The sequence below is a fragment of the Hemicordylus capensis genome, chromosome 2 (assembly GCF_027244095.1).
Source record: "Hemicordylus capensis ecotype Gifberg chromosome 2, rHemCap1.1.pri, whole genome shotgun sequence".
Classification (NCBI taxonomy): Eukaryota; Metazoa; Chordata; class Lepidosauria; order Squamata; family Cordylidae; genus Hemicordylus; species Hemicordylus capensis.
The window spans coordinates 146,296,028-146,319,854 of record NC_069658.1 but is presented as its reverse complement, the minus strand read 5'-3'; the positions used below and the strand labels follow the sequence as shown (position 1 = coordinate 146,319,854).

The 23,827-nt window shown below is 43.3% G+C and overlaps 1 protein-coding gene across 5 annotated transcripts in view; it reads left to right on the top strand.

Moving 5' to 3' along the window:
• The first annotated feature begins 496 nt into the window (after window positions 1-496).
• FBXO10 (F-box protein 10) overlaps window positions 497-23,827 on the top strand; it is a 63,001-nt gene continuing 39,670 nt past the window's right edge. For 2 of the 5 annotated variants that reach the window (XR_008314727.1, XR_008314726.1), the window contains exons 1-3: window positions 4,455-4,603; window positions 8,563-9,153; window positions 9,611-10,462. Coding sequence is in view for 3 of the 5 variants with exons in the window: in XM_053288844.1 (XP_053144819.1) it covers window positions 8,569-9,153; window positions 9,611-10,462 (1,437 nt within the window). In the remaining 2 variants the exon portion in view is untranslated. Of the gene's footprint in view, window positions 592-4,442; window positions 4,604-8,562; window positions 9,154-9,610; window positions 10,463-23,827 lie in introns of those variants that run through there. The other 3 variants (XM_053288843.1, XM_053288844.1, XM_053288845.1) reach the window with 3 other exon arrangements.

Below are 23,827 nucleotides of genomic sequence, written 5' to 3'. Positions count from 1 at the left end.
GCCAAAGATGTATCCTTAAGATATAAACTGCCATGAGCCTAACATCTAGGACTGCAGTCCTCCGCACCCTTATCTGGGAGTAGAAAACTCCATTGAACTCTGTGGGTCTTACTCCCAAATAAATGTGCGTGGGTTTCGAGATGTAGCAGTTCGTGCGTGTTTACTTAGGAATACGTTCCACTGAGTTTCACAGAGCTTCTAAATAAGCGCCCATAAGGCTCACTGCCGCCTTAATTGGAAATCCAACCAACTGAAATTAATGCAACTTATTCCTAAATAAACGTAGCTAGGCTTGAGCTGTAAAATGTGAGCAGTCATTCTCACAACCAAACCAGACTCGCTTCCCACTTCTGCGCTGGTTTGGCTCTCCAACAAGGTCCCAGGAATCATGTGATCGGGATGATAGAGATCCTGAGGAAACGCGCTCGCTCTTTTCCTTCCTCCTAGAAGATCTCTATGATCTGAACGCCCGTGCGCGCTGGAACCGGGGGCGTGGCTCCAATTCTAGGGTGTTTTTCTTCTCTTTGCACTACTGTACTGCTAGCGGGCGGAGCGGCGCTTTCTTGAAAGCAGTTGGGATGCTGTAATCAGGTAAGGGGGTTGGAGCTCCTGGTTCTTGCGCCTTCCGAGCTAAAAGGGCTGATGCTTTTTAAAAGTTTGATGTAGCAATTCACTTAGCTTGGTAGATGGTCAATAACAAAGGGATTGACACTCGTGTGTATATTAATTTGTGGGTAGCAAGCTTTGATCAGGTTGCTTTTGTGGCAGTGTTCGGTTAGGCTTGTGTACATGCGTGTGCTGTTGTCCTGCTGCGCTTCTGATTTTAAGTTTAGAGGGGATGTCGTTGCCAGTGTGTTAGACTTATTGGCTGAACTCTTTGTTTTCAGGGCAGCCATCCCTACACAGGAAACACAGTGGCCATCTCCCATATTAGCGTGATATTGATAATTTTATCTGCACTGCACTTTTAATGGCAAGCAGTGCTTTATGAATGCATAGAAGATATACTCGATGCATGTTATTGGCTGCTAATGTGTTGCAACACAGGAGGCAATATTAAAACCATTATTCTTACATCAGAAATTTCACTGAACATGTGGCTTACTAATTTTTGAAGAGGGTTGGCTTCTCGTTTCATAACTGTCAGCATTCCTTTGGGGACTGCAGGCAGGCGATAGGGATCCCAGAGACGTATTGGTTTCACTGTAGTAAAGGTGCCACGTAAGGTGCTTACATGGGTCCTGATGAGATGTAATTAAGCAAAGGGATACACATTCTGACTTCCACTTCTAATACACTTGCCTCAACCCCAGCAGACTTAGACTAGGATGACCAAGAGGGATTCCGCTGTGGAAGCTGGAACAAACCAGAGGAAAAACCTTCAGACAAAGGAACTGCATGTTCTTTGCTTTCATCCTGCCTTAAACCACAAACTGTCTTTCCCTGCATGTACCTGCCTATGTGTTAATACTGTTCTCTGAAACCCCGTTGAGGTGCCGCTGTCCTCTGAAATCAGGTAGGTGGCAACTGTAGAGAGGGTCTCTTTGGCTCTAGTGCCCCATTTTAATTTTAATTTTAGCACTCTCCACCATGTGACTTCCTTGGTACCTTGTCTCATGTCATTCCAGCATTATTGAAGGTCTTATTTCCCAGATCATTTGAAATCAACTGTCTGCTGTTTTAATCTTGTATTGTTTTTGTTTTGTTGATTGCTGCCCTGAGAGCATTTCTTTTTCGCTGAAAAGTGAGAGTGAGATTTTATAAATTAATTAAGCTTATTATTTAACATCTTCTTGTACTCGCAGTCAGTGTGACACAAGGGTGGATTTTATATTTTTATGCACTTTCAATACGTCCCTGAAGTTCAGGTCTACCTTAGTGATTGTGATGTTCTGGCTCAGAGCAGGACATGAAGGTGTGATCTCATGTAGGTAGCCCAAGAAACTGGGGAGGACGGAGTGGTGGAGGAAGCACTGTTCCAAGGTAGCAGCCACTGGCACAGAAGATGAGCATGCTGTCTTCCTTAGTTACATTTTGGAAGGTGGCAGTTTTGAAAAGGAATAGAGGGTGTGGATTGGCTTGCTTGCCCAGATGACTCACGGAGAAGATTCCATTCTCTCCACTCCTCACCGGCCCATTGATAATTTCTTGCTCAGAGGCTCCTAAAACCATGATGATGGCCTTAATCCAGGCATGTAAATGCTTGAAGCCAGGTCTGTGTTTTTTTTTAAGGAATTTGTTTTTGTGTCAAGGATGTGCTTGGCAAAACTGGAGATGAGAACAAAGAGCAGCCCGCACCTATACATAATCTCCCAGACTGTGACAAAGGGCCGAGCAAGAGGCCTAGAACCCAGAGCAATGTTTCCTGAACTTCTGATCAATCAGACACTCTCTTCCTGAGTTACAATTAGAGCCATACTTTATTAGAGAGGAAGCTGGTCTTGTGGTAGCAAGCATGATTTGTTCCCTTAACTAAGCAGGGTCCTCTCTGGTTGCTATGATTGGGAGACCAGAAGTGTGAGCACTGTAAGATATTCCCCTCAGGGGATGGAACCACTCTGGGAAGAGCAGAAGGTTCCAAGTTCCCTTCCTGGCTTCTCCAAGATAGGGCTGAGAGAGATTCCTGCCTGCAACCTTGGAGAAGCCACTGCCAGTCTGTGAAGACAATACTGAGCTAGATAGACCAATGGTCTGACTCAGTATATGGCAGCTTCCTATGTTCCTGTGTTTGCCCATTTTCTAAACTGCTTTTCAGCTGCTGCTCCCAAAGCACAAAATAAGAAAACGGATTAAAATGTGTTAGAATCATAAACTATTTTTTTTTAAAGATCAGAACAAAAAACCTGCATGCTAAACAGCAACATAGCAGGAGAATACATGGTAGGGCTCATTTATAAGAAGAAAATGGAAATCACAACCTTTTTACCTGTCCCACAAGCCATGAGCAAGGTAGCTACAGTTAACATTTGGAATGGAAAGAGTAAGAATTGTTGGCCCTCAGAAAAGCTCTCTTGTGTATGAGCCACTGTTCTGGGCATGCCAGTTGGAAGAAGGTGATGCAGAGAGAGAGCCTCTGTGGGAAGGTAATTCTACTGTGTTTCTGCATCAGGGATGACAAAGTGATCGAAACTTGCCCAGAGCAGAGTTACATATGTGCATGAAATTGATTGGAAGCAGGTAAGTCTCGAACAGTGAATCAGCAGGCAGCTTCCTCTGTGGCTGTATATTTTGGGCTCTCCGGGGTCTTAAGTAGTTGAATTCATGTATATCATGGCACACTAGCAGTTCTCTTGCAGCACAGTGGGACTCATTCGCTGATAGAAGAAAGCATCATGCATGTACTGAACAGAAACTTAGGAGACTGCTTGAAATGTCATCTAGTGCATAGGATGACATTTCAGGCAGATGTCTCTAAGTTTCTGTGTTAGCTTGGCTTACCAGCCTATTCGTAGTTGCCAAAAGCACCTACCTTCATCAAGTCTAATGTTAATGCCAGAGGATTTGATTGGTAGGGGCTGACTTGCTTTCCATGGGCCTTCTGCAGAAGCCTGCCTGAAGGGAAGCAGACCGCTCATCTGTGTTCTTTGCAGTTCATCGAAACGTTGGAGGAAGGGAGCTTGCTATTGGCCAAGCCAGTGAAGGGATTTATGCTTGGGTCTGGCACGACATGCTCTAGATGCCATTATGCCAAGGATGGACAATCTTGGCCCGCCAGCTGTTTTCCTATCGGGTTGATGTAGTTCAACAGCTGGAGGACCAAGATTGCCCATCCCTGCTCGTGCCATACAAATTCTCTTCTGGCTAACTGCCTCTTGTGACACATAGTGTAGAATTGACTGATCTTGTGACATTGATGAGAGATGTTCCATTGCATTCTACTTTTCACCATCAACTGCCAGGCTATGAGAGAGGGAACATGCTCTATTTTGTGGCCACAACACTGTATTGTGGTGCAAAATTAAATTCAGAACTACAGTTTTTCAGTGTCCGCTCTGAGTGTGTGCGTTTGTGTGTGCATGCGCTCTGTGTCTGTTTAGATAAGTCTTGGTTTCCTAAGCTTCAGATATTGGAAATAATTTCTTTAATGCTTCAATTAATTGGATAAATGATGTTTGACTGTACTGGTTTGACAGAGATTAAGAGAGCTTTTCTTGAATCAGATTTTTGATGTTAACTTCATTTCTTCTTGGAGGAATTCATTGAAAGCAGCTAATATGGGGGCAAAATGTGTTTTGCTGGAATGAGGTGCTGTTTTCTGCACGAAAATGGTACAAGGGAAAGAGTAAACTTCAGCTGTTCTGTCCACTGCAATCCAAAATGGGATCACTCCCCTTAATGTTGGTTTTTTGCTTAATGAGAAACCCTTCTAATTTTCATCATGCCTTTTAAAAAAATGTGTTTAGCTGAACATGCAATCCTTAATGAAACTATCTATGTATCAGGTTTAGATTGCAAGGGCATAAGAAGAATTATTGGAGGCTACCCTCTTCCCTTGCCCCATTATGGAAGCCCCTCTTACTGGAAACTTGCCAAGCCTGAGTACATTTTGGAAGCCCCTACCTGTTTGGGCTGGCCTTTGGGCTTAGGTTTCAGTTGGGGAAGGGTAAGTAAGTTTCAGTGAGTTTGATCAGTATTATTGTATTTTGTTTCTGTTTTGTTTTCCACCTTGACCCATCAAGAGGTGGACTAAATAAAGATTTGGGAGTGGTGTTTCATCTGGAATAGCTCATTCTCACATTTATATTACCACTTGTCCATCAAGCAGTGAGTATGTCCAAACTGGCCTTAAGAGAGCCATCTTAATGAGGAGAACAGAAATTGCAGCATCACTGATATAGAGCCAGACTCAACTTTGCAAATAATGCCCTCTCTCCTGCTGTTGCTCCCCTGCAACTGGTATTTAGAGGCATCTTGCCTCTGAGGCTGGAGGTGGCCTATAGCCCCCAGACTAGTCTACAAAAATTTCAAGCCTGAAAGCATTTTTACTATCCCAGCTGCCTGTGTTCATTATTTGTGATGTAAACCACCACCACCACCCCACACATACGAGCTTTGTCTGGTTGCCCAGAGATAATGCTTACATGCCACAGGCAAGTGTCTATTTCCGAGCCTGCCTTAACTTGGATATTCATACTAAGCGGCCTCCTAAAAAAAAATTCTTGCCATGCTCTACAGTAGTGTAGAAGGGTTTGGCTGACACATAATATGACTACTTCTGATGCTGGATCTGGCAGCCTCATTGAAGTCATCCATACAAAAACTCCTTAGGGGTGTCTGAAATTTATTTACAAAAAGCCGGGTCTTGAATTAGCTCTCTTTGAAAAACTGAGATGAAACAAATGTTTTTTAAAAAATTGATCCACATAATATATTATGGTGTGTGTATGTATGTGGCTGTACAAAAGCTCAGTAGAACCGCATACAGACTTCTTCATTACCTGCCTTCCCCACATCTGCTGGTGTCTTTACAGTATGTCACTGACATAAATATATTTCCGCCACCTCATTGTTTTCCATAGAGTTTGGATCAGATCCATTGGAAAAAGTGGTTTTTATAGCTTGGAAAATAGTCACGTGCTATACAGTTCTTTGTAACAGATCTGTGTCTTGCAGTTCTTCGTGGATGCAAAATAAGCATATCTGCATCTGTGACCATTCACAGAAACTTGGCTTCTCACCATATTGTACCTGAACAGGCTTTTCCTTAGCCACTGTATTTATTGGCCATCTCATTATTACCTTTTGAAATTGGGAATGAGATTCCAGCCTTACAAATAAATCTTGGCCCACAAAAAATACCCTAGTTTATCTGGATGCGTGTTAGCAATGTGTGGCATATAGGATTAATACATACTATCATGCAATCTGCTGATTCTCTTTTTGTGATGGAGAAACAGAGACACATGATCACTGCCACTTTGCACATTATGTAAAGGGCTGCATGCATATGTTTGGTTTGTGTGGTTTCTGCTTTCCTCTGTTTTTGAGGAGGAGGAATTGCTTGTTACCATGTATAAGGGTTGCATATTTGCTTTTCCTCTACACAGAAATGCGCTGTGAGTGGATGAATCTGTCTCAAAGTGGGGGCCGGGGGAGTGGAACTAACTTACTTCCACTTTTTAAATATCAATATTTTATAAAATGTATAGGTCAGCATAACCTTTCCCAACTATAGTGTTGCTCAGATTACTTTAGAAGTCCTTATGCAATTCTGTTGGTAAGACAACTACCATTTCCTGTCCCCTGTTCTCTCCCCCCCGCCCCCAGCTCCTTGCTTCTCGTGAAACATAAAAGAAAAGGTTGTGGGAAAATTGGGGTGGGGGGACTCTGGGCCGGTTCAAAAGATACTGACCAGCAGGGTGGATAAAAATCAATGATAGATAGATAAATAAATGAATAAAAAAATTGGAATTTTTAAAATTTAAATTGGATTTTTAAAATAAAATGCTTTTTGAGGAAAAAAATCTTCTAAAGATAGTTTTCTATTTAAGATGCATTATAGTCCAAAGGAATCCATCATGAAATAAGGATTAGTTTTTAATTATGTAGCATGAGGCTGTCTATATGCAGTGTTTAATTTTTTTGGTAAATGAATTCCATTAATCCATTCACAATGTCAAACTGTTCCAGAGGTTTCTGTAAGATTATTTTGGGCAATTTTTCTGCCTAAAAGAGGACTAAAAATGAAACCTTCATCTGGTTGTAAATATTAAGATTATACCAGCAAGAATAAGTCTTTATGTAAAAAAAATAACAACCCATGATTTAAATCTAGTCTTACTGACTAGTGATTTAAATCGATTTGATTTAAATCGATTTGATTTAAATTGGGTTAAATTGATTTGATTTAAATCAAATCCACCCTGCTGACCAGCAGCACATGTGAACAGAAAGGGTGTGGCAAGACCTTTTGGAATGCCCTCCATTGGGATGCCCTCCACAAACGTCCCAGTGCTCTCCTGGGTTGTCCCTTAATTGCATGTGGGGGCTGCTCATTTGAATATCCTCTAAATACATGCTATGGATACTTGTTTAAACAAGTATTCTAAACAAGTATTCATAGCATGTGTTTAGGGGACATTTGGAAGAACAGCCCAGCCCTGCCACCGCCCCAGTTAAGGGACATGTCAGGCCATCTGTGGAGGATCTCCTGATCTTGGCATCCCCCTTCCCCTGTGCTGCTGGGCTGTATCCTTTGAACCAGCCCTCTATTGGCCAGGTTATATCTTGTGTGATTTGTATACATCTCTGCTAGGCTTTGTAAACCTCTCAGAAAGCAGAGCATAGTCCGTTCCGCAACTGTTGAATACTGATCTGTCTTTTGTTAATGCACACTTTTCCTAGCAACTCTCTCCCAGTTTCCCAAAGGTTGTCCGCTTGGATAGCTGAAGTTGCTTCATCCTTGCTCAAAGGAGTACGTCTGCTATTCTCAGGTTTTTTTGGCGTAAGGGGGGGCGTTTTATACCCTCTGCTATCAAACTTTTTCTTGCCAAATCTCTTGCTCAGCTTACATATGGTGCACAGCTAGGGCCTTTATCCAGTTTTCAGCAGGTGGAAAGAATTCAATCTAAATTTCTTAGATCTGTTCTTTTGACCCCCTGTTGTGTCTCTAATGCCAGATTGAGACTAGAGACGGGTCTAGTGAAGGTGGAGGCTAGATATTGGATACTTACGATTTTTTACTGGATTAAAATCCATCACTCCCATGGTAGTTTAGTATTTCTCACATTACAAGATTCATTTCATGCCCCCTGGGAACGCAGAATATTTACTAAACTGGCAACATTGGGGTTGCTTCCGCTTACCCTGCTTAAAATGGAAGTATCACAAGCCCGTGCCTTGGTGAAACAGAAAATATTAGACACGGAGCGGCAGGATGATTTATCTAAGTCTCCGGGTTTCTACTGTAACGATACCACAAGGTACCTTGTTGCTCCTTTATCTTATCTGCAACAATTAGACATCCCCAGATATAGGTTGGCTTTTACACAGGCCAGATGTAGATGCCTTCCTTCTGCTGTCCTTGAAGGTCGCTACAGCAGGACTCCTTATGCGGAACGTCTATGCCCCTGTGGCGATGGGGAGGTTGAAACAATCGAACATGTTTTGCTTTATTGCTCCTTTTATAGGGACTTACGTTTAGAACTAATATTTCCACTGTTGGCTCGTTTCTCAGGAAATTCGCCTAGCCAACAAGTGGCTTTCCTGCTTGAGGACAGCATACCTGCCATTATTCGGAAAGTGGCGGGTTTTTGTGCAGCAGCTTGAAGAGTGCGCCAGTTTTTAATTAATAGTCCTAGTGCTGCTCTATAACCTTTTAGTTATAATACTGTTGATGGGTTAGACTGTTGACTTGCTTGTTTGTTTTCAAAATTATTTATATTTTAATTGTATTGTCCCCCCCCCTTGTTGTGCTGGTCGTAGACCGTAATAAACTTTGATTGATTGATTGACTAGGCAAACCGCAGTTTGTCAGCCTGAGAGAATGCTGTAACTGTGAAGTCGTGCAGGAAAACGCTGGCATGCTTCTTAATCCTGATCTTTGTGCCCCGTCGATAACAGGTGACTATGGAGATCAGTGGCCTCCCGCTGGAGTTGTGGCGTCTGATCTTGTCTTACTTGCGCCTCCCTGATCTGGGCCGATGCAGCTTGGTGTGCAGAGCTTGGTATGAGCTCATCCTCAGCCTGGACAACACCCGATGGAGGCAACTGTGCTTGGGCTGTATTGAATGCCGGCATCCGAACTGGCCCAACCAGCCAGATGTTGAACCCTGGTCATGGAGAGAAGCGTTCAAGCAACATTATTTAGCTTCAAAAACCTGGACCAAAAACAGCCAAGACCTCGAATCCTCCAACTGCTTCTACTTGTTCAGGCGGAAGAGAGACAGGCGTGTTCTTTGTGTTGGGCCTGGCTGCGAGTTTGACAATCTCAGGAGTGCCTTGCTGTCAGCCAGCATTTATGACAGAATTGTGCTGTTGCCTGGAGTGTATGAAGAGCAGAGTGAAATCTTCCTAAAGGCACCTGTGGAAATTATGGGGAGGGGCAAGCTTGGTGAAGTGGCTCTCCTGGTGAGTTTTGACCAGCACTGTCCAACCATGAGGTTATGCAATTTGGTATTCATGCCAGCCTGGTACACACCAATTGTCTATAAGGTAAGTGTGAGTGTGTTTGAGAAGCTGAGGGCCTGCAAAGACCAGAGTCAGGCCTCTCATTAAGTAGGCAGCCATCATAAGCACAAAACATTAGGCACCATTAAGAATAAGGTGGGGTGGGGGGAGAGAGGGAGAGACATGAATCTGTTATAAAATAAACACAGGAGGATGGTAACTTCCACTTCAGGCTGCAAAAAGTCATGGGCCAGCTCCGATTCAGAGTATATACTTGGTCCTTAATATTCTACCCTGAGGGTTAGGTTGGGAGCATGTCTTGGAAGATCCCCCCACTATCCCTCAGCATGGATAGAAAGCAGGAAATGAATTGGCAGATCCTATGTTTACTTGAGGGTGGGATCACCCCTGGATTTTTTCTAGGGATCAAATAATCGTAGTATCTTTCACAGTATTTGTTACTGGGAAATAAAATGATTTGGTTTTACTCTTTCCACTTCAGACAACCTCGGGCCATGTCCAGTTTGACAACTGCAACTTTGAGAGTGGTCAGCTACAGATTCACGCCCCAGGAACGTGCCAGGTTAAGTTCTGCACTTTCAATCAGTCCAGCATCCATTTCCACAATGTGGCAGTCTCTCTGCTGGAAAACTGTGAGTTCGCTGGGAGTGAAAATGCCTCTGTGACTGTAGAAGGTAGCCCATCGTTGGACAGGAACTGGGCCTGCAAGCACTTGACTATGCTGGCAAAATCCCGCTCTGTTTTGCTACATGCGTCAGAGGCTCCCCTTTGTGACATATCAAAGTTTGAGAACCGGGGACACCTACCAATGAGGAACGTAAGGACCTGTGAAATTGTGGTAGATGGGGATCCAAGTAACTTATTTTCTGCTGCACACACTCAAGCAGTGCTGGAGAGAGGTGGTGAGAAGGAGAATGAAGTCACTGGGAACCTTGTGACAGCACACAAAGAGGAGGCCTTGACTATGGATTCAGATTCTAGTGACAGCGAACTGAGCTTGAGCAGCGAGGAGGATGAAGACTCAATGTACAAACTTCCATACCAAGCTCATAGTCTGAGCCACATGCTGGCCAAGGTTATTCACAGTAGGCCGCAAACCAATGGGCTGACAGCCCTTCAGAGTGACTATGAGCTAAAAACTCTGCATCAAGAGATGCAAAAGGACAAGGAGGCCCAGTCACTTGCCAACAATATGCAAGGATGTCTCATTCAGAAATGCCTTTTCAGGGACGGAAAGGGAGGCGTCTTTGTCTGCTCTCAAGGGCATGCCAGAGTGGAAGGGAGCATCTTCAGGGACCTGACCTATGCTGTGCGATGCATACAAAACAGTAAGGTGCTGTAAAAGATGGGGAGTGAACTTGTGCGCCAGGGTTAAGCTTGAAGTGGTGTTTGGTTGAGTTTCTTAAAAGGCAGACATTTTAACAGCTTCAAGCACTGCGCCTGTAAATAGTTGCAAATGTGTATGTCAGCCTTCTAATGCCTGTGTGACCTTGCCTTCTAAGATAAGCAGGCAAATATTTGGAGGCTAATAATTCTAGGTTAAAAATAAGGAAGCTGAGTTTTGCCATTTTTATTATGTAAGTTAAGCAAATGTGCATGATTTCCCTTATTTTGCTGTTGCCAATCATGAGGTGAGATATGGGCCTATTCAGGGTATTGAAGCTGGACTTCTGTGACCCATTTCTAAGTTTAATCTAGAAATTCCTCTGGCATTAGAGATGTCACCAGGCCATGCGCATACACTGTCAAGCGTATCTTTCAACCGTAAGAGCTTGAAACTTGCTGGAAACAAAGAAGATTCTTTGGACGATGAATTCTGTGGCTTTCCTCCATTTCTATGGAATGAGAGCATGCGGGCAACTTCCTCTCACATTGTTGTAAGTGGCATAAATAGGAGACATATGGTAGTGAGTCCCTGGTGGGCTGCATCCAGTTTGGCTTGGCTTGAGAGAAGATTTCACGGAGCCATTATTGAAGGGCTGCTCGACTTTGGCCCTCCAGCTGTTTCTGGACTGCAACTCCCATAATCCCCAGCCACAGTGGCCTATAGCCAGGGATTGTGGGAGTTGTAGGCCAACATCTGCAGGAGGGCCGAAGTTGAGTAGCCCTGCATTACTGAGTAGAATTCTAGCATGAGACTTCTACTGTATTCAGACGTTTCCTTTAAAAAGGGTGGTGTATTTGTGTATGCTGTCCAGAGTGCGTTCCAAACTCCTGCCCCAGCTCTGATGTTCCAGGAAGCCTCCCCCTCTCCCCAACCCAGTGTGTGTGCTCTTCATGGTTATTGCATTCATTTGAAGAGACTAACACTGCAAGCGTGATGCAGGGGGGTAGCTATAATTGAGCAGATGCGTTCAAAGAACCCAGGCCCCTGAGCCCCCCCCCCTCAGCTCCACCCCACCCTATCTTCATTATCTCCCTCACTCCTAGGGGCCACCAGAGAGAGGGGCGAACATAGGCCCCCTCTCCCCTAGCTACGCCCCTGGCGTGATGGCAGGTGTTTCTGTGGTCACCAGCCTGAGGTGCTGATCATGGAAATGCCCACCATCACACTTATGGCATTTGTCTCTTCGGACTAATGCATTAACTGTGAAGAGTGCACGGCGGGGAGTGGGGGAGACTTCCTAGCATGTCAGATCTGGGGTGGGACGTTGGGATGCACTCTGGGTGGTGTACATGAGGACAGCATCCTTTTAAAAAAAGGTCTGACTAGGGCTTCTCCCTTCAGTTTTCTGAGGAGGGGAGAAGTGGACTTCTGGATCTGGGAACAAAGGCAGGTCTGTGGGAGCCCTCCCTGGTTGCTGTTTCCATTCAGACGAATTCAGAGCTCCACTCAAGATAGTTTTGAAAGAGGCTGGGGAAGGTTCATAAGTAGTAGCATAAGATTTATGATGTCTATAACAATTCATGGCTAGATCTCAAAGCATGTGTATCCTAGGACGTGCTTTGTTCCTTGCTTAGCAACCTTCACTGGGGCTTTAGAAAAAGGATGTTTTGTTTGCATTGCCTAGGAAGCTAACAGGAGTTTGGTGGGATTGATGTCCTAATTATTTGGAGTATTGTGTGAACCTGAAGCAAAATGGCCAGAATATTGAAGGTCCCTAGCTATGTAGAAAATTATATCTGGGCCACATGATTGCTTATGTTACACAGTAGGCAACACACTGTCAAGGCTGGATCCAATGAATGCCTTGATGCTTACAAGCTTGGGAGTGTTTAGGAAAGAAGGAAATATATCTGCAGATTGTCTGCTGGCAGCTGAGTGGTGCTTTGCCTTGCAGACTTATTTTTTTTCTTGGCAATTACAGTGTGGAAAAGGGCAGAAGCCGAGCCGAGGCGTCATTCTTCAGCACGAGACTGCTGTGTTTGGAGTGGCTTAGCTATTGAGTGAAACACTAAGTGGAAGTTTGTGTACCATTCATTACAGAGCTATTGTTCCCAGGTGAAATGCTTTGCAATTACACCTGCATTTTTCTGAGGAGCTTTCAGCCTTGCGTTCTAAGTCCGTAATCTGCTGCTTTCTTGATTAGAAGGGGGAAAGGAAACTGAGGGAGTTTGTTTTTTAGCTTTTAAAGATGTGCTTTGACCTGAAATGGAGGCTTTGTTTACATGATTATATATTCTAGAAGTTGGATTCCCTTTTGTTTTGAGTTATAGCCCGCTGGATTCACAAAATTTGGGAGGAGGATATATGAGAGACTGTTTCCTTGTCTCATTCATTCTTGTAATGCCTATAAGCATAGGGTAGATTTCTTTTATTGCCAGTTTGTAGGTGGGGGGCTGAGGCTGAGAGAAAGCTTCAGGGGGAAAGGGCACCTGTACTTTTCATAGTTGTGTACAAGAGGGGTAGACTGACTTCAACCTTGTGTGGTCTACTTTTGTTTTGTTTTGTTCTAGAATTCTCTGCATGCCATCAATGTGTTCTGAATTTCCAAAGGTCTAAACTACACGCTATAAGAAACGTGTCGTTTCTTTGTGATCTTGTTTTTTTATTTAAATAGTTATGGGGGTGTGAGAGAACAGGATTCGGACTGTGCTTTGTGTATGATGGATATTTAACCATTTCACCCGACACACATTTCTTCTTATATATAACTGAAAAAGTTTCATGACATTATAACATTAAAAAGAAAGCCAAGAATGTCATTGCAAACAAAAACAAATGCAGTACACAGAGCTTTCCGGATAACTGCAGTGATATATCAGTAGTGGATCTAGCAGGTATTATCAAATAAATTATCCAATATATCATTTGCTGTACGGGTGCCATCAGTACAAAGTAAGAATATAGTCTCAAAGAGCATGAACATCTCTGATACTTCCTATCATAACACATCCCGCCCAAAAGAATTTTGACTAGAAGGTGGTCTTGGGCAATCCTGCATATTTTTGACATGACCAATGAAAGCACACCACCTATTAAAGAACTTAGCTTCCTTGGTTATTTCCTTAGCTATTCCTAGTTGTGTGTTTTCTGCTGATGCAATTGCTCATATTCTGGCATACCATGCATTCAGTGACCCCATGTTATCTGTCGTCTAGTGCAGAGCAGTTTCCATTCTAGCTGCTGCCAGAAATAGTAGTATTAAACCTTTGTGAATCTAAAGAAGAACTAATTGGGGGTCTGTAGAGAGTTTTTGTCTTGTAATGGTTGCTACTTCCTGAAAGACATCTTCCCAGGTTTTTGCTACCACTGGGTATTCCCACCACATATGAAAGTAGCATCCCTTCATTCCACACCCTCTCCAACACATAGGGCTTATGGATTTATTTATATTCTGTAATTTCTTAATTGGGATGACACAGAGCTCCGTGGTGATTTAGACCACACTTTACTCCAGGCCTCTGGTGATATTTCTTGTTTTAAATCTGTTTGCCATATTGTTTTAATTCCATCTCCTGTCCCTAATGTTTTTAATAAAAGAAATTGATAGATTTTGGAAATAAGCCTAAAGGCTGATCTTTATTTGCAAGCATTTCAAAGGCTGTTAAAGGCCTTGTGGCTTGTTCTTGGATGGTAGGTTTAGAGCTGAAGTATGTGATCTGGAATAACTGGAACCATTGTACTGGAAGGTCTCCTAACCTATCCTTTATTTCTTGTCTTGATGATCATGCTTTCCCTTCATTGTAAAGGTCTTTCATTCTAGTTATTTGATATTTGGAACACTTCTTAACAGTTACAGTTAAGAACTGTAACAATTACAATTAACATATTATAGTTTAGAGAGTCTGATTTTGTGTAATTAATTTGGATCCCTTCAGCCTCATCATATTCTTCCACCGTTTAGTTTTAGTTTTGGTATGTCTGATTGTGGATCAGATAGGAATAAAATTATGTCATCTGCAAGCAAGCCAAACCTGTGTGAGACACTGCCCATCTTCACCCCCTTAACTATATTATTAGTGTGTATTTTTGTTTCTAAGATTTCCTGCGCTAAAACGAATAGCAAAGGGCACAAAAGGCAGCACTGTTTTGTGCCTTGACTCAGAGGCAACAGTTCAGAATCTAACTGATTAATATGCACCATAGCTTTCGAGAGTTGATTCAGTAGTCTTATTACATGCAAAAATCTATGAGAGCAAACTCAGAAGGAAATTCCAATTCAGATTTTAGTGGGCAGCCAGCCAGCACTGATGGTTAACTGAAAGACAGCAGGTGACCTTGATTGACAGACTGGAAACCTTAGGTCATAACCCAATCAATTGACTGGTTGGGCGGGTCCTAGGGGTCTCCAGGTGGCTTCTGGGATGAAGAAGGTGTGACGGAGGTGGCCCAGGTGAGAAGGAGCAATTGAGTTTGATTGACTGAATTACCTCATGGTGAGTCTGCAACTCTTGGGGGACAAGATTGCAGGGGCTTGGGCTTGCCAGGGGTTTGGTTAAATCCAAAGAAAGGGAAGCTAAGGTTAGTGGCTTTCGGAAATTTAGCTCAGGAGAAAGTGTTTACCAAGGACTTGTGTTAGAATTTATTTTTTCTTTTGAGTGTGTTGATTTGCTATCCTAGATTCTGTACTAGTATGACTTCTGTAACGTAACGAAATAAGAAACAATAGCCAACTCTCCAAACCATCTTGGGTGTTGCGAAACTTTCTTGTAACCATTTTAAGTATTCCTAAATGCAACCAAAATGCTGAAGCCTAAAGACTAGTTATTTTTTAAAATAGCTTTTTAATAATTTCTCTCTCTCTCTTTTGTTTCCTAAAGTCTCACAGAGTGTTTGATTAACTCTGGGAGGATGGTGGGGGTATACCTCTAGTCCGAAATGGTTTCCAAAGGACTGCTAGCTTATCTCTTGCTATTTGTGCTTTCAGTTTTAATGCCATGTTGTTTCACCTTAAAGCTAATTGTCATTTGATGTTTTAATGTTTGTTACTTGTAAGTCATCTCAAAAATGGTTTTTGGTTGAGGAAATATTGTGAGCATGCACGCATGCGCATACCTTAGAGAGAACAGTGGTTCTGTCTCTTCTTCCCTTTCAGGCAGCAAAGAATATGGAAAGGGCCAATGGTAGGGGAAGATAATTCTTCCACTGTCTTATCAAAATGTCGTCCCAGTCAACGATGGCCAAGTGCATCTGACTACTTATTCAAAGTGCCAGCTGCATGGATGTAGTCCTTTATAAATACAGGATCTTGTCCACAAAATTTCCCTTCCAAAGGAGGGTTTTCCTTTTTTAAAGCTCTGTAATATTTCCATGTAAGGTTGTTCTTTCAAGACAGTGGAGGCATCTGTGGACTTGAAGCCTGCTGGTGTTGCCTTGTTGTGATGTGATATCAGAACAACTGATCTGTTTGATTTGGAATTGTGTTGGAATTTCTCTCTTCATCGGGATTGATGATGCTATGCTTTATACATGGCATTGTGCTTTTCTAGTTTTCATGGTTTTGATAACTCAAAGGATTCTGCTTGGAGTCTGGTGGAGACCCAGAGTAATCACTCACATTCAAACATGTGTGTCACACATCCAAAGAAAAAGTGTACAGAGGAAACTATTAAAGGTATCAGAAGTACTAGAGGACAGGGCCCCTGTATAGAAGAGGGAGCTGTAGCAATTCAGATTGTCTCACACTTCTATGAAAAGCTACACTAAGCACCAGTTCTCACACCTGCACAACTATTAAAGGATCAAGAGTTTTGTCCTCCTTTGCATTGGATCATCCTATTTTCCTCAGCTTTGTATCCCCAACTGTTGAAGTTACAAATGACCAACAGACATATAATTCAAGGCTGATGAAGCTGGAAACATGAGTCAAGAGAATGCAGTGGCCTTTGAATAATATCTGAGCCCCAAACTCCTATGACAGATTGGCTGCAAGTGAGATAAAAGTTGCAGCTGTGACTCATGCATCACAGAACAGAGAGGTATGGGAAGGTTGGAAGGAGAAGCAGGAGCATAGGGACCATGGAGCAAGGGGGGACTATTGTTGCCCAGGTCTGAGGGAGTCAGCAAGGCTCCCTCTCACCCAGGGCGCCCCCTTGACTGGGCAGGGATGGGTCCGAATCGATTCTCTCCTGAGTATTGGTCCTGCCCCTGCATCTGATGCAAGGGGGTGGAGCCACTGCTGAGAACGGGGCCCATTGGCCCTGGCAGAGTGTCCCTTCCCCAGTCGGCGGTTTGTGGAATCGCTGACTGGCAGCTCCTTACCTTACCTTGAAAAGGCAGGGAAAGGAGCTGCCAATCAGCAGTTCCATGGACTGCTGACTGAGGAAGGGAAGCTTTGCCGAGGCCAGTTGGCCCCATTCTCAACATTGGCCCCACCCCACGCATCTGACTTCAGACACAGGGGCATGCAAAGATAAAGCTTAGGGGGTGGGGGAGCCACTGGAGGACTTTGTCCTCTGGCCACGGACAAGCTCCCTACGCCCCTGAGAAGAAGATTGTTGTTGGAGCTGCAATAGTGCATAATTCAACAAAAATGTTTTCGGTGACTTTCTTGCATCTTTTGCATCTTTTAATTCTAGCAAGTGTGGGATTGAATTTTATTTGAAATACAGCAAAAGCAAGAACTCTTTTGTTTGTACAGTCTTAGAAAAGATTTGTTGATTTGTAGTCTGGTGTTATCATAGGAGCAGCCAAGATTTTGCCTTGTTCTGTAGTGCAAGTGATGTAGCTGAGGACCTATTTAAACACACATTTCTATTTCTCAGTGCAAATCCTGACTAATGTTGCAAATGTGGAAAACTGTTCCGCCTACATAATGGAGCTGAAGTTATTTCTGCTAATCTCCTCTTCCCTCTGCATCCCACTGCATCTTTAAAAAAAAAAAAAGTCCCTGGAGGATGTGGGACCCTCAAGGACATATTTTATGGATGCACAGGAAAGTTTCTAGCCCATGTGGCTGCAAAGATGGACTTGAAATTATGTGGGGAAATCAGAAGTGTGGCTGGTTAAGACTGCTGTTGGGGTTTGTTGCCCTACATAGCTCTTTGCTGCTCCCCAGTGGCTGGATGACAAGCAGAATGATACACAATAAGTTAAAGCATGCAAATCTTGGGATTTGCCTTTTCAGAATGGAAAATGGGATTATTGTGGTACTTTAAAAAAATGCATGTAACACATTTATATCCTGCCTTCTTTAAAATGTTGTTCTCACAAGGTGATGTACAAGGTACAATAATGATCTACAAAAACAAGATGGTCTGCAGTCTAAAATAAAATAAGCAACAGACTGAAACATAACACTCTTTGTTATTGTTCAGCAGAAAGTACCAGCAGTACTACTTCTGTACAATTGCTTGTTGAAATAAGTGGAATTTGAAAGCTTGTTACTATGTTATCCTTAAAACTAACAAAAAAAAACATGCATGATGCACTGTATAAAAAGGTTCTTGGCTAAAAGCAGTGTACTATTTCTCTAAAGTGGGAAACAATGTAAAACAAATAGTTTGGTTTCCAAATGAAATCCTGACCACCGAAACTAATTCTGGCGGGAGGGGTCTGGGGAGGTCTCCCCTGTGACTGTGCTGACCTTTTTCTTTTAAGGAAAGGAAAGCTTTAATAATTCAGAGGGCCTTGATTGTTTTAAAGCCCTGTCTAAAAATTCATGCCAGTAAAGTGCTTATTTATATAATGCTCTCAATGTGCTTTTCAGCATATACATCAATAAAGATAGATTGCTGCACCAAAGAGCTTACAATCTAAAGCAGGCCTTGACAAATTTTCTTTGCATCTAGGAGCCAGCCCCAAAATTTAGGAGTCAGACAATGGGCACTTGACAAAATTACTGAACTTAGTGACTAACATTGTTGGAGAAGGCAAATGGGCTTCTCTGTATCCCCTTCACAAGTACCATACTTAGAACAGAAACAAGATTGCTGGAGACAAATAAAGATGTAAACAACAATATCCCATGTCCCATTCACCCATTATGTTGGGTGCTGGTTTTGACCTTTAACGCCCTTAACGGTTTGGGCCCTGGATACCTAAGGGACTGCTTGCTCCCAAGGGTTGCTGCCCACTTGACGAAGTCATCTGAGGGGGCTCTGCTCCGGGTGCTGACAATGAGGGAGGCTCGGCTGTCGTGCACTCAGGACAGTGCATGTGGGTTGCTGCCCCCAGTCTGTTGCTGCCCCCAGATTCTGGAATGCTCTCCCGGTGGCTGTTCTCTCCTCGGTCTCCATCACAGTTTCTAGAAAGCGTGCTAAATCTTGGCTTTTTACCCAGGCTTTTATATGATTGTCGCTACTGCTACTGCTTTGTATATTGTATTTTGTATGGTATTTTATGCTTGTATTTTAAATTTTTTAGTCAGATTCATGTTTTTATATTCTGGCTTAATATTTTAATTGTGTATTTTTATAGTCTTGTGTTAATTTTTCTGTGTGAATCGCCTTGGGATTTTTTAATGAAAGGCGGTATATAAATTTAACAATAAATAAAATAAATAGAAATGTTGAACATTCGTACAATGAGTGTACAGTGTACACCGGTACAGATCTGTACTCAAGTATAGTCATTCACACGCTCAGCATAACACAGGTACAGCAGTACACTTCCTGTCTGAACCAGGCATTTGAGGGACTTGTACCCAGGTTTACTTTTAACATGAATGCAGGTACAATCATTCACACAGCATAATGTCTGAATGGAGCTCTAGTCTAAGCGCCACAGTTAAATTTCTAGGTACTGTGGCTCCCTGGCATGCCTGGAATTTTTCAAACCGTGCTCTGAAGTATGACAACGGGAAGTGGGGAAATGTAGAGATAAGGGAGAGGAGCCCTGCTAGATCACACCAAAGTTCCATCTGGCTCCATATTCTGGCTGACAGCCTGATTAAATTACTTGATAGATATCCCATTGAAATCAATAGGAATATTGATTGATTGATTGATTGAATGATTGCATTTTATATCCCGCTCTTCCTCCAAGGAGCCCAGAGTGGTGTACTACATACTTGGGTTTCTCCTCACAACAACCCTGTGAAGTAGGTTAGGCTGAGAGAGAAGTGACTGGCCCAGAGACACCCAGCAAGTCTCATGGCTGAATGGGGATTTGAACTCGGGTCTCCCCGGCTGGCTCTCATGGCATAAGATGTAAGACATGGCATACTTGTCCAATTAATTTCAGTGGGACTTCCATTGAGCAATTTAATTAGGATGTCAGCCTCTGCTTCCCACAATGGCCAGTTCTGTGACTCTGAGAGGGCGTAAGCTGGGTGTGAAGCTTGTCCCAGACATCCTGCTAATCAGAAGTACTCTGTTTCTGTACATCAAAGCTCTAGTTAATTGTTGATCCATAGGTGGGGTCAATAATGAAATATGTTCATTGGGCTGGCGCTGAACTGTACTGGCTTATTAGGCCCCAATGACAGCTTGCCCAAATAAAGTTTTTACTGGCTGGATCAGTAAAATAATAACTTGTGGTTGATCCCTGTTGTGGTGCCTAATGTGAAGGCCTAGAGATGGCTATATTCCCTGGCCACAGCTTTATGATACAATCCTGAGCTCTGTAAGCTTCCAAGCTTGATCTATCACAGTCAACGTTAAGATAGCTGTAAACACATGTCAGCCTATTACCATTATTGGGATAATCTCAGCATTTTCTGTTAATACTCTGGGTAGCCAGGCTTGGTGTTTTAATCAGAGCTTGACCTGCATGCCAGGTTAGCAGTGAGTAACTAATAGGAAGAGGCACAGAGCCATCCACCTCCATCCCTGCATTTTAATTAACTGATTGGTGGTGAACCACCTTTTTCTAAATGAGCAAATAAAGGAGATGTAATTTAATTATCATCTTTGATACACGGCGCTCGCTAAAGCGAAAATATTGCAAAAGCAATTTGTAGATTTATTTCTTCACGCTCCTCAGACATGGGTTTAAAGGTTTATTTGACTGGGAGAGAATTAAACGCTTGTGGCATGCATGAATATTTAAACCACTTGTTTGCTCAAATAAAATAATGCAGGGATTTAAAGTGTTGCCTATGTTTCCGTTTTGCTAGCCTGTGTGTCGATTTAGATGATGCTTCAGGGTGGGGTGTGCTTTGGGTGTTCACTTACACGGAGTGCTGCAAGAGAACTGCTAGCGGGCTATGAGAAATAATAAATGAATTAAAGGCTCCTGTGAGCCCAGAGCATCTGCCCACAGGGGAAGTTGCCTGCTGCTTCTCTGTATGATTGCCTGCTCTGGCTCCTTCCTCTCAGCCATGTTCTGTCTTGTCCCTCCACTAGAGATGAGTGATTCATGCCCTGGCTACCCTTTCAAAGGCTTGCAAGGGTTGGACTGCTTTGCAAGGTGAGCAGGACCAGGACAGGAGGCTGCCCAGCAGCTCCCTGCCTGGCTCGGCCCTCTGCTTGCAAACGCGTGCAAGGAAAGCAAGGCTCCTGGACAGCCCCACGTTCTGTCTCCACTCTCCTGGCAATATGCAAGGGTCAGACTGGGGCCCTCCCCTCTCCCTCTGCTTTTCTTGCAAGGGCAAGATCTGATCCTTGCAAGCCTCAAGTGTGTGAGGAGAGGAGGGAAGTTGCTGCCAGCAGCTCCTCGTCCTTCCTTGTGTTCCAAAGATGTGCAAAGTTCAGATCGGAAGTTCGCAGTCCAAGTTGTGCAAGCCTTTGGAGCACAAAGCTTTCTTCCCCAGGGGTTTCTTTGCTGGCTGTGGCATCTGCAGCTGCTCTCCTCCTCCTCCTCCTCCTTTTTACCACCTTCCAGCAGAGGCTGGGATAGTGGAACTAAAGGAAGCACCTTTCATCACTTCCTGCTGCTCCAGCATCCTCTGCCTTTTGAACAAGCAGAGCGTGGGAGGCGATAGAAGGGAGGATGAGGAGGATGGGGGTGGCGGTGAGGCAAAGGTCCCAAAGTGTTGCCAAAGTGTTGCCTGCACCAATCTACCATCTGAGACCACCATCTTGCCTCATTGGCAGACTGCCCCTGGACTTGGCAGAATTACCTTCCCTCAGAGCAGTCTATTGCCTGAATAGTCATTGTTGAGAGCATCCCTCATGATTTGGAGGAGACAACCCCAGAATGCAGAAACAGAAGGTGCAGGCTCCTCTGAGAGCAGGTAATTGTAATTAATTAATTAATTGATAATTGTATCTTATTGTTGTGAGCCGCCCCAAGCAGTAGTGCACTGGAGGAGTGGGTTATAAATATTTTAAATACATAATTCTGCAGTGGGGAAAACTGAGTGATCAAATTTCTCCCAGTATTCTCCGGAGCTATTGAGACTACTTCTCATGTTATATTATATTCTTCTAGAGATATACGCCAAAGATTAATTTGTCCTTTGTTGGAAAATGTCCCTGGTTGTACCGATTATTATTATCTTAACTTTCTTTTAACTGATGCCAATGCTGAGATCACCTTTGGAATGGCAAAGTTTTGTGTTATTATTTGTGACCAAAATAAACGTCTGTCTGTCTGTCTGTCTGTCTGTCTATCTATCTATCTATCTATCTATAATGCACATAGGAAGCTGGCTAGTACTGAGTCAGGCCTAGTTGTATAGTCCATCTGGATCAGTATTGTAGGCACTGATGAACAGTGGTTTTGAGAATTTTAGATAGGGGGTGTTTCCCAGCCTTACCTGGAGATATCGGGACTGAACCTGGGTCCTTCTGCATGCAAAGCATGTGCTCTGCCAGTTGTACCAGTGTACAGCCTTCCCTCAGAAAGCCCTACACTCCCATGTTTCTGCATGCATCACTGCTCTGGGTTCTTCTCTTTCCAAATGAGAGGCATGCCCATGGCACACTGTGGCTTGGATTGTACAGGAGAATCTATGGGAGGCCGGGGAGACTAAGTGCAGGTTGCATGAGCATAAGGATTGCAGTGCTGGATCAGACTGAAATCCACCATCCACTCTTCTGTTTCCAGCACTGGGTTGCCAAATGTCTCTGGATCTCAAGCGGAGTGCGAAGATTATGCCCTTCCCTATTTTTCACCCTCGGCATACTCTAGCTGATATATCTATTTTCCAGGAGTTTGTCATATATCTCTTTAAAAAGATTCCAGAGCTAATGGCCATTGCCACATCCTGCAGTGGTGAATTCCACAAGTTATATGTAACACGGAGGAAAAATACATGTCTGAAAACTTGCAGTAAACACATACCTCAGAATCTCAGCCAGTCGTGACACTTAAGCCCATGAGCTTTTTCGCACATGGTTTTTATGCCTCTTTCCTCCACACACGACTGTGATCACCATAGAGATACATAGTGGACAAATAGGAACTTCTAATGAAGCAGCCCTCGGATAATGTAAACAAAGAAGTAAAGGGTTTGTTAGCTGGAAATGACACAATCAGCCAGGTAGTGAGGAAGGATTGCAGCCAGGCAGGAGTGCTTTTGTAAACTGGAGCACAGTTGGTTCTTGTTTTCTTTCGGACTGCAGATGTGCCACAAATGACTTCCATTAGTATATGTGGGCAGGCAGATTTTATGTGGGCTTGTTAACTCTTGCAAACGTATTTGCCAAACTGAAATAAGCAGCCTGTTTATAAAGTAAAAAGTTAAAGTTGTGCCGTCAAGTCGGTGTCGACTCCTGGCGCCCACAGAGCCCTGTGGTTGTCTTTGGTAGAATACAGGAGGGGTTTACCATTGCCATCTCCCGCGCAGTCTGAGATGATGCCTTTCAGCATCTTCCTATATCGCTGCTGCCCGATATAAGTGTTTCCCATAGTCTGGGAAACATACCAGCGGGGATTCGAACCAGCAGCCTCCTGCTCTCTAGGCAGGTTGCTTCCCCGCTGCGCACAGCCTTTTAAGTCAGCATTATAAATCGATCTACCCCAACAGCAGATAATAAATTGAGTTTCAAGATATTAGGAGTATGCAGTTTAACGTGCTTGCATTACTTTCAGATTTCATTTTAAATCTGTTTTTTTTCCAAAGCACTTTGTATTAATGGTATTTAAAAAAAAGACTTGAATAAAATTATAATATAAAATTGAGGGGGGGGGTTGTTTGTTTTTTAAAGAATTGATTTTTGTTCACATAGCAACCCTGAGCTATGGGGATACAAGTGTTTTTTTGAAAAATGACTAGCTGTGGTTTAAATATGCATCCCAATTATGTGACATGAATAGACTCCCACGTTTGTGTACAGACTAATCTGACAAATGAATGGTAAAAGAGCAGTTTGGTTTGCCTGGGTGATTCCAGACTTGGAGGTTCTGCTGTAATCTTAATAACCGCGGCTAAGTGGGCACAAAAGCACCTTTTACAGGGGTGGCTCTCTCTTGTATTTAGCAGTGGGA